Source organism: Vicugna pacos, unplaced genomic scaffold, assembly GCF_048564905.1.
Source record: "Vicugna pacos unplaced genomic scaffold, VicPac4 scaffold_135, whole genome shotgun sequence".
Taxonomy (NCBI): domain Eukaryota; kingdom Metazoa; phylum Chordata; class Mammalia; order Artiodactyla; family Camelidae; genus Vicugna; species Vicugna pacos.
Genome location: NW_027328815.1, coordinates 85,056 through 95,825, shown reverse-complemented (window position 1 = coordinate 95,825; position 10,770 = coordinate 85,056). Strand labels below are relative to the sequence as shown.

The 10,770-nt window shown below is 49.6% G+C and overlaps 1 protein-coding gene across 1 annotated transcript in view; it reads right to left on the bottom strand.

Annotated features, from left to right (window-relative positions):
* Nucleotides 1–5,378: 5,378 nt before the first annotated feature.
* The window catches only part of LOC140695092 (uncharacterized), a 67,258-nt gene continuing 61,866 nt past the window's right edge, over nt 5,379–10,770 (bottom strand). Inside the window, exons 10-11 of the mRNA XM_072958011.1 lie at nt 6,002–6,179; nt 5,379–5,803 (exon numbers count right to left, since the gene is read on the bottom strand). Of these exons, the coding sequence (XP_072814112.1) occupies nt 5,657–5,803; nt 6,002–6,179 (325 nt within the window). The 3' untranslated portion in view covers nt 5,379–5,656. The remainder of the gene's footprint in view (nt 5,804–6,001; nt 6,180–10,770) is intronic.

Genomic DNA, 10,770 nt, shown 5'->3' with positions numbered 1-10,770 from the left:
TAAGGTTAACAGCATAAAGCAAAAAATTCTTGCCTTTAATCACCAGGGAAGTTGTCACCCCCTCTCAGGTGGAAAGGAGAGTTATTCTTTGAGCACGTCACAGAAGTGCTCCATCGGATTGGACCAGGGCATCTACATTCATTCAGCAAATGTGTATAAGCTCCTACTACATACGGGAATCTCCTAACTAGACCGTTCCCAAGGCTCTCGGGCTTTATCAGTCAACAAAATAGACATGACTCCCCATCACTGGGGGCTCAGAATTTTAGCAGAGGAAACAGGCAGCATGTTGGGGTAGCAAGAGTTTGGATAAATTTTTAAAAAAGAGTGATATGAGCAAACTCGGGTGATGGCGGTGGGGTGGGAGGCAGGCAGGAGAGAATAAGGCAATCCTGGCAGATCTCACGGAGTAATGAACTTGAAGCAGAATAGATCCGGAGGAAGAAGGAAGAGCCGAAGCCAGAGGCCCCCAGAGTGAGGGGGAGAGTGTGGGCAGAGAGGCAGAGCACGCCGGGTCCTGAGGCCTTTGTGACGACTTTGGCTCCTAATGACATGGTGACCCGTTTAGTGAGTTTTGAGGGGAGGGGTGATGTAGTCCAACTTATGCTTTTGTGTTTGTGTTTTTTGGGGGGAAGTAATTTATTTATTTTAATGAATGTGCTGGTGATTGAACCCAGGATCTCAAGCATGCTAAGCATGCGCCCTACCACTGAGCAACACCCACCACCCCCAATGTATGTTTTTACAGGCTCCCTCTGACTCTGTGTGGATGAGAGATTGTAGGAAAGCAAAGATGGAAACAGAAGGCTATTGGTATCCAGGAAAGGCTGAAGGTGGCTCTTAGGAGGGCGGGGAGCAGAGAGCAGGTATTTAATTAAGACAGAATATCCAGAATTTTCTAACAAGCTGGATTTGCTGTCTGTGAGTGTAAAAGAAAGAGAGAGAAAGGACATGGTTCCAACATCTGGGCCTGGACAATGGGAGGGATGTCCTCTCCGGATGGGAAAGGGGATGGGAAAAGGTGGGGCTGAGCAGGTGGAAAGGGGCTGGTATCAGCTCAGTTCTTCAATGTCATGGTTAAGGGGTGTGTTACATATTGCCACAGAAGTGCCTAATAGGTAGAGGAATCTGTTTTCTTTTTCTTTTTAACATTTAAAAAATATAATTAAACATATTAATTGTATTATGTGAATGATTTGGGAATTTTGTTTCATGCCAAGTTATATGTTATATATAGCCAAATGGAGCATATATCAAAAAGGGGAGAAATGAGGGCTTTCACATAAACTGACTGTCCGTAACGTAGGTAAAATTTCAATAAAACCAGTCTTCAGGGCAAAAACCTCATCTCGGTGTTACATAAAAATAAATGAAAAACGACTATGTTGATGTACCATTATTTCATGTTACATAATAGCCCCAAACTAACAGTGTTTAACTATGAGGCTTGTAGAAATACTATTCGCTTTATTCACATAAATACAGAAGTGCAGAAATGTTCTAAGGTAGAATTAGCATCTTAGTGGAAATAATACATATTTGAGCATTTTACATGATATATATGTACTGATTCAAAATTTGGAAAAGTAATTTCATAGTAGAACATATGTATGAATGTGAAAGCAAGGTGGATGAAAGGAAAAGAATGTGATGTGAGTCTCAGGGATAAAGGCTCAGATGGAAAGGGGAAATCAGGGAATTTTGGAGAAATCGAGAAATTGATGGCATGCCAATTTCCAAGGCTGGGTTGCTTCCACCAAAGGAATAGCAGAGAGAGAGAGGAGAGGCCCAGGAACCCACCCTGGGGAACACCCACAGTATATGTTTGGAAAAAACAGGAGACATTGGCAAAGGACCAGCCAGCAGGCCAAAAGCAGAAACAGACAGAGAGATGGGCTGGGGGTTGAGTGAAGCAGGAACACGGGGTAGGAGGGATGGAAGAGCTGGGTCAAATGCTGCCGAGGGGCCAAGCATGATGAGGAGTCAAAATTGACCACTATATTTAGCAACATGGGGTCACTGATGGCCTTGACAGGGCAGTTTCCATAGAGCGAGGGATCAGGCGAAAAGCCAGAATGGGTGTAAAAGGGGATGGCTCAAGAGAAGATGCAGACAGTGAGTTTAAACAACTCCTTAAAGATTTGCTGCAAAGACACAGGGTGGCAATTGGTGGGGGTGAATTAGGGTCAAGGAGTGCTGTTGGTTTAAGAGGATGGACGTTTATATACTGATGGTGCCAACTAGCAGGAGAACAAAATAGATGAGGCAGTGAAAGAGAGGATGGTTTTGGGAGTGACAACCCAGAGAAGATGGGAGGGATGGGGCCTCGGGGACTTTTGGAGGAACTGGCTTTCGATGCCACTTTTAATAAGCGGTGGGGCACCGAGAGTGAGGTCACAGACATCAGAAGGCGAGCGGATGTGCTGGGAGTTGCTTGTGAAATTTCTCTTCTGTTGGCTTGTTTGCTTGTTCAAAGTAGAAAACTAACCTTACAAGCTGAGGAACAAGGAGGAAGAAAGAGTTACTGGAGCCATGAGCAGAAGATAAGAAAGAGCCTTCCAGGGAGAATGGGACAGTAAAAAGGGCAGGGGGAGGCGGGGGAGTGCGCTCCCAGAAAGTTACATTTTCTCTTTGACGTCCCCAAATGTGTGACGTGTTATTACCCTTCCTGCTGTCTACAAAATAAAAATTAATTATGGTTCAGAGGAAATGCTATTTCATTCTAAGAGGCTGCCTGTTTCTCAGGAATGGTCATCTTAAACTGCAAATATTACAAACAATGTTGAAAAGATGAACCTGTGTACCTAAAATCCCCTATTTTCTATTAATCTGTTTACTACTTAGTTCCCCTATCAATAACACATAACAAATACTGCCATGATGGAGGTACACCGATGCTTAAAAGGAAATGAGATCTGTATCCTTTTGCTAAATTCCATGGCTTCCTTAATATGCAGTTCCACTTGGAATTTAGGAATGTCTGGTATAAGAAGTGAGAAACAGTTTGAGAAAATCCCGGCTCAGAATTATACATCACAACCACATCTCACATGTATATACAGCCGTAAAAAAGTTTAAAAGCAAAACTCCGTAACTACTCTTAAAGACCTTTGCAAACCTGGGCCTGCCAAGATGTTTCCAAACTGGAAAGGAACTCCAATCTCTTGCCTGGTACCGGACCAGAGGCTGGCCAGCCTTTTCTGTAAAAGCAAGAGAGTAAATATTTTCAGTTTTGCAGATCATTTTGTTGTAACCATGCAGGTAGGCAATAAGAAAGCTAAGAGCACTGGGAGATAGGAAACAAACGGGCATGCCCACACTCTCCCTTCCACTCAGGGCAGCTTCTCTGTGGTGGGGAGCTTTGCCACAATCACTTGCTTCTTTTTTCCATTGGTTTCTTTGTTTCCACCTTACTGCTGGAGCTCAGAACTTCAGGTGGGCCTGGTCCTTCAGCATCCATGCAGAGAAGGCTGAGCGGGGTTGGGAACCCCACCTGATGGAGAAGAGAGATTACTGGGAGGGACATTTTGGAGGCCACCATGACACGAGACAATCACACCTTCCGGGGTGAAAGGGAACGAAGACAAGGGAAGGACACAGTAGTGGGACCCCTAGGTCGCCTGCCAGGCTTGTTCTCCCTCCACGGCAACCATGGGGGCCTGGGGGGTGTTGGGCTTCAGCTACGGTGATTAGGATGAAGGGACTCAATATAAAGGACCCTCCAACTCCTCACTAGGTTCCAAACGCAGCCCCTCTAAGTCCACCCTCTGAGTTTCTGGAACTCTGCTGGAAGAATACATGAGCAGGCCAGAACCAGAGCCCAAGCCAAACATGACAGGGGTCTCGTGGGGCTGTAACCCCATGCTCAGTGGTCGGGGACTCCTTGCAAATCTGCAGAAATCCCTGTTCCACCTCATTCCTGGGAGAAACCCCAGATCTCCTCCTGCTCTGTCTGTTCTTCTCTTGAGGCTATTGTCCTGGAGGGATGCTGAGTCATTGAACCTGGTCCTCCAAACGTACATAAGCAGCCTGTTCAATAAAACAAATTATGCACTTTTTCACATTTGCCAGTTTTTTGATTCCAGAAAGGCTGTGGGACTCATTCTCACAGTCTCCTGTGCCCCCACCACATGGTGGCCCTCTGCTCATGTAAACACGATTTCCCACAACTGCACCCTGCCTCCCAGCTTGTCAGAGGGGAGTGTCCCACAAAGACACAGGTGTTTGTGAGGATCCTGTCCCCCAGCAGAAAACCTGCTCCTGGAGCCACGGACAGGGATCTGGCCTCCTAAGCCGCTCAGCTCTAATTCAAAGCCTAAAGTGGGGGCCCCGAACATTGCTGAATGACTTTCTGAATCACCTGGACTGGAGGGGACTGATTTTCTTTCCAGGAATGGAGGTAGCGCAGCCTCCATTTTCAGGGCTGACCTTGACGATGGATCTAGTTCCCCCGACTGCAACACAGGAAGGAGTGGCCCTTCCATCCCACAGGTTGGAGACCCAACCCAAGGGAGTACTGAAGCAGTGCATTGCTGCCAGGTCCAGCATCCCTGCAGAGTGGCCTCTGCCCTTGAATGACCCCCTTCCCAGGGCCTTTCTTGCCCGGACACCACCACACCCCAGGCTGTGCCAGAGCTCTGGGGCTCTGCGTGTCCAGGGCACACAGGTGGCACCTGAGCCAGGTGTCCCCTGGGCCTCAAGGGAGAGAGGTCTGCTTCTGCATCAGGGGAAGGTGACCCCACAAGGCTGGCAGGACACTCTCAATATGGACCTCCAGGAGCCCTGGGAGCAGTTTCCCTGCAGGTGTTAAGAGCCATCATCAGGAGGGCAGGCCCCTCTTTGTGCAGACCATCCAGCAGTGCTGGGCCCACGTGCTGACCTCAGAAATCTACATGCCCCCAAGATTCCCCAGGCAACCTCACAACTTCGTCACTTGGTGACCTGGGTACCACGAGCTCCTTGGCCATCCCATGAGGGTGGTCCTTGCAGGCATGGTCTCCAGGTTCTCCTGTTGAGAAATCCCCCTGGGTTTCTGTGGTCACAGAGCAGACACCAGAAGATTCTAGTCCTGCAGTGACCCCCACAGCAGTCAGCTCCCCTGTGCATGTCCAGGGACAAATGACAGCAATTTATTGCCAGGAACCGTGATTCCATACTAAGTTCAGGATCCTGGTAACTCACTCTGCACCCCAAAAAGCTTCCATGAGAAATGTGTGTATTGGGATGTCTGTGCCCCTAGAAGAGCTGTTCCTGAGGGTTCCTGGGACCCTCCAGCCCCTCTCAAGTTTCTCAGATCCTGGGTCTAAATTTCTATCTGCCTCTTTTGGTGTACGGCCACCTGTGTCTCGTGGTCACGGGTCACTTTATTGCATGACTTGGCATGTTCTTAGTGCTCGTCCTCCACCCCTGCACTAGACTCCCAAGATGTTCCCACTGACCCTTGGCTCCCTGGGTGGCTCAGGGGGCCCTAAGTCTGCACCCTTCACTCTCCTCCTCTACCCCCACCTCTGGGGCCACCCCTAGGTGGACTTGGAGGTGTTTGTAAATGAGTCTTACACAAGGACATATCTGGACAAAGCAGGACCCCACCCCCGGAAAACTCACCTGCTCCCTTCTCAGAAGAGGACCCCACAGCCCCACATTGCCTCCCAGGGGTCTACTCAGGACACAGTCCCCCAGTTCTGGGCAAGGGGTCTCCCTGGAATCCTTGCTTCCAGGAAGAGTCTCTCTGTCCTTCTTCAGAGTTTAGAGGTGTTCCCATGTCCCTGACCACCAAGATGCCCAGCACAGTCCCTTCAGTGACCTGGAGAGACAAGTAACTTATGTGGCCACAGGTCTCACAGGACACACCTGCTGGGACCCCAGGCTAAAGGGCTGTCCTTCTGCCTTCTCAGGTGTGGCTCCCATGGTAACTTTTTGCAGGGGGCCCAAACGGGGAGTGTGGCCCAAAGCAGTTCATGGGGCTCTCTGGGTAGGGAAGACTTGGGCCAGGTGGCCTTGCCTGGTTTCCCTGCTGGGCCACTCTGAAAACCCCCGCTCCTCTGGCTGTGGCTGGAGGCCCCTCAAACCTCAGGGCGGGGCTCTTTCTCTCAGCCTCCACTGACTCCAAAGCCACGCTGGTGCTGGCGAGGGGAAAGAGCTTTCTTGCCTTCTTTTGGCCAAGTTGCCACAGGTGGATGCTGCGGGGAGCTGGAGAGAGAGGTAGCACTTGCTCAGATGTGAGTGGTTAAGCAATTTGACACCCTGTCAACTAGCCTTAAACATTGGAATGAGGTCTGTCCCGGTAAAGCTGGAAGTTACTTTCAGTAACTTGTCTAAAGATTTCTTTTTTTTTTCCACTTAAAGACTCATAAAACCTCTCCCAGGTCATTCCTGGTATGGACCATTATCCAGGGATCAATCAGGAAATGCAGGAGGAGAGGGGTGGGTGTGGGGGAGAGGGGAGGTTAGATCAGAGCCCACGGAGAGGAGATGCCCCTCCCAGGAGCCTCACACTGGGCAGTGGTTTCTGGCATCAAGCTCTCCTGTTCTCAGGCCCATTCCATCTGCGGGGTTTTCCAAAAACATAATGGTGGAAGGGCCATGGAGGACACCTAGAACTTCCAGAATAGACAGGGGGAGCAGAGTTACCATGCTGGCCCTGGGTTTGGAGACAGACCTGCAGTGGAGACCACAGGCTTCTGAGAAGCCAGTTTCGAAATAAAGGCAGTATGCACTGGAATACCCGGCTCAAGAGAGTGCTTCATCATAGACATGTAATTTACATAGTTCTCACCACTAAATTCTGTGTTCCCAACACGCTACATGAATGACGGCTTCAACACACATTCATTTCTGAGATGTGAAAAAGTGTAGAGCCGCTCTTTCATCCTGCATAATGGGCATGGCTACACTTAAGAACACTTACCAAGATTTCTCAGCAAGAGCCAATTTCGAAATAAAGGCAGTTTGTGCAGGAAAACCCTGTTGGAGTGAGGGCTTCCCCATACACATGTAAGTTATAGAGTTCCCCTCACCATGAAACGCTGTTCCCAACATGCTACATGCATGAAGGCTTCGACACACATTCTGTTCTAAGCTGTTAGCATGTGGAGAGCCGCTCTTTCATTCAGCACAAAAGGCATGGTTACACCCAGGAAGATTTACCCAGATTTCTCAGCTGCTTCCTTCAGCCAGATTCAAAATAAAGGCAGTTTGTGCTGGGAAAGCCTGTTGGAGCGTGTTCAGAGCTGTTTCGGGCTCTGTCCCAGCTGGAGGGTGCAAAGCCCAACCTCCAGAAAGAGGGACCAGGACCCCACCCGCCAGGTGGTGTTGCCTTTGTAGGGGAACAGTGATCTTTGGGTAAGATATATTGCGGCTCTCTCTAAAAACTGCTTTGACTTAAGTTTGCATCCTAGTCACCAGTTCCAGGACAACAGAAAAGGCATACCCTACATCCCTTTGCACTCAACTCTTCCCAAAAGAGCAAATATTTGTCCATGAAAATACCAACTGCTCTTCTAAGGCCCACTAAATACCCAGCAGTGTGGGCGGTGCACTCTTGATCAGGGACAGGAGGAGAGGGAACAGCGGTCCTCCTGCAGGCTTGGCCTGGTGTGGCAGCTGCGCTGTGGGTGCGTGGTGGGGAGGGAATGCAGGGAATCCTGTTTGAGGGGCCTCTGTGCACGCCTGCATTATAGTCTGAGGCTTCATACAAAGGCTCCAGGCATCCTAACTGGTTAGATACAGCCCCCACCCTTGGGCTGGAACCACCAGGAGATAAGTACCTGTAACAGGGACGGTGCCTGGTGTGGGGAGAGGTCATGGGACACTCCGGGGGCAGGGGCGGTGGTGCTGGGGAAGGCAGGGGATGCAGTGAAGGGTGGAGGGAGCAGGGTCCTTTGCTTGGGGGTGCGAGTTCTTTGGGAGACCACAGGGAATGGCACACATCATCCCCAACCTATACCCCAAATTCCTAGCCCCGCCAACACAGGGGCTGCTCTGCACCCTCTCAACGTGGCTCTCCTGTAAGACCGCACCCAACCAGGCATCTGGCACCCTGCCCTACCTCCCCTCTTGGGACAGATCCCGTCTTCTTGGAAACTGCCTAGCAGCGCGTATTCAAGGCCGGCAGCCGGCCTGGCGGATCTGCACTTCAGGTGCCCTACCTGGCCAGCCGTGCCTGCCTGGGCTCAGTCCTCTATCTTGCCCACAGGTAGCCTGGGTCCACTTCCGGTGCAAGCGGAGGCCGCGGAGCCCAGGCTGAGCCCCGCACACAGACAGGTGAGGGTGCCCCCACCCTGCCGCCCAGCCGCCCAGCCGCCCCGCCGCCCCGCCGCCCCGCCCACTGTTGGCAGCATTGCCCCAGCCTCCGGCCGGTGCCACCTGCAGCTGAGGACCTCCGCGCGGCCCCGCCCGCCCCGGCCCCACCCAGCTGCCCCATAAGCCTCCCCCCACCCCCGTCCTGGCCGCGCCCTTGCTCCCATTGGCTCCGAAAGTTCTGCTCTCGCACGTCTAGCCTCGGGAGGACGCAGACGCAAGCGCTAGGGGAGGGCCCCGCGGCGTTGCCATGGATAAAGACGCCGCGCTCCTCGCGGGCTGGCGTGCGCTTCTGGGGCAGGCAGCGGGCTCCGGAAGTGTGCAGCTGCCCGGGGCCATGGCGGTGTTTGCTGCTGGGGATGGCGGCTTGCTTGGCCGGGCCACTAGTTCTGGCCGCGTCAGTCGGCGGCCGACATCCTTTCTGGGGCGGCGTCTCACAGACGGTAAACGTACGGCAGCGCCGTTGGCGGGGCCAGTGGACATGGACCGGGGTGGGATCCGGGTTGGTGTGGCGGCCGGGGAGCGCTGAGGTCATGATGGCAGCCCTTCTTGGTGAAACAATAAAATGAATAGCCATTTTCACAAGACCTCTGAGTAAATCTACAAGGGAACTTCATCCTGGACTGAGGAAGAGGACTGGGGAGGAGGGGGCATTCAGGGGCACAGAGAATCATGGGCCACCTGTCCCACGATGGACTTTAGACTCACCCTCACCCTTCAGGAACTACTAAATACACACAGACAGAGTGCTATGGACAAGATTTTTTTTTTAAACAAATCCCTGAATCCCTAGCAGGTCTTGTTTCTACCCATACACAAATGGCTTATGTGCATAATGTTTCACAAAAACCTTAAAATATTATCACCCCAACTTGACACATCAAGAAACTGAGGTAGAGAAGTTTATCACATTCTACAAGATTAGAGAGAGGCCACGTCAGACACCGTATTTAAATCCAAGCCCCTGCTCCAGTGCTCACACTAGAAAGTGTGACATACTGCCCCTTTCCTGCCCTCTCCCTGCAATCAATCTCTGAAGAGTCTTTTCTGTGTCACCTGGAATCACAATCACATTCATTTTCCACAAAGAGCTATGTCACTCCTTGGAGGACTTTTCAAAATCTAAAGGGTTGGTTTGAGAGGAGAGATTTGCATTTTCTGTTTCTCAAAGGAAACATGGCTTTAAAAGAAACTGAAAAGTAGTTATCTAGTCTAAGCCCTCATTGTGCAGAGAAAAAACCGGAGGCTCAGAAGAGATGAGGAAAGGGCCTTATTAACAAATATTGCCTCAGTGCAGCACCAAGCCAGACCTGGCACTTCTAGGGGAGGATCTGGAAGGCCCAGGAGAATGAGTGTTAGAAAACAGAAAGAGAAGAAGCATACAAGGCCCCGTCTCTTCACCACCATACCATGAATTTCCACCAAATTACCCAGAATGGGTGCAGCCAATATTAAATTTGTCAAAAGAGGTTATAGAATTCTCAACCATAGTGGAAATTCCAACATTTACTGTGCTTTTTTCCCAGTTCAAGCATCAATTCAGTGGGCACTCTGTACCAGGGACTACACGAGGCCTGGGGTTCTCCCAAATACAGATCTCTATTACCACGTGTGCAAACCACATTAAGGCCACCAGAAGAAAAGCGCCCACAGATAAGATGGAATTACTGAAACTGAAAGCAGCAAAAGAGCATATATTACTAGGAAAAACGGTGCTCCTAGTAATGGACACATGGACATAGAATGCAAACTGTGTTTAGCAGGCAGGAAAGGGGGGATTAACAGATACAAATTAGTAAATATAAAATAAGTGACAAGGACCTGCTATATAACACAGGGAACTATATTCAATTTCTTGTAGTGATTTATACTAAAAACAATCTAAAACATATATATATATACATATGCATATGTTTATAACTGAATCTCTGCTGCACACTTGAAAATAACATTGTAAATTGACTACACTTAAATAAAAAATAATTTTAAAAAGTAAGTAAAAATAAATGCAACGCCATTAAGAAAAAATAAAAGAACTCTCTAATCCCCTTAACTGTAGGTGGTCGAGAAATCTAGCTGCAAACACCAAGTCCACTGGATCACTCCAGCACTGGCTGTCACTCTTTCTGACCATCAGAGAGTCACTTGCTTCACTGAGGTTACTTTTCTCTTCTGTGAAAGGCTACAGTTGCAACTAACGATGTATAGAATCTCATCATTCACAAGCCCAAAAAGTAGTGAGAACTTCACATGGGCCAGGCTCTGGGCAGATGAAAAGATATGGTCCCAGATATATTCATGGGTAGAAGAAGTTTATGCCATAAAGGTATAAATTCTTCCTGTTTTGATAGACAGATTCATTTCAATTCTGGTTAGAATTCCTACCCGATTTTTCTTGGAATATAACAAGTTAATTTATGGTCAGGAATAGCCAAGAAATTTCTTTAGAACCACCACTTGGGAGGGGTGGAT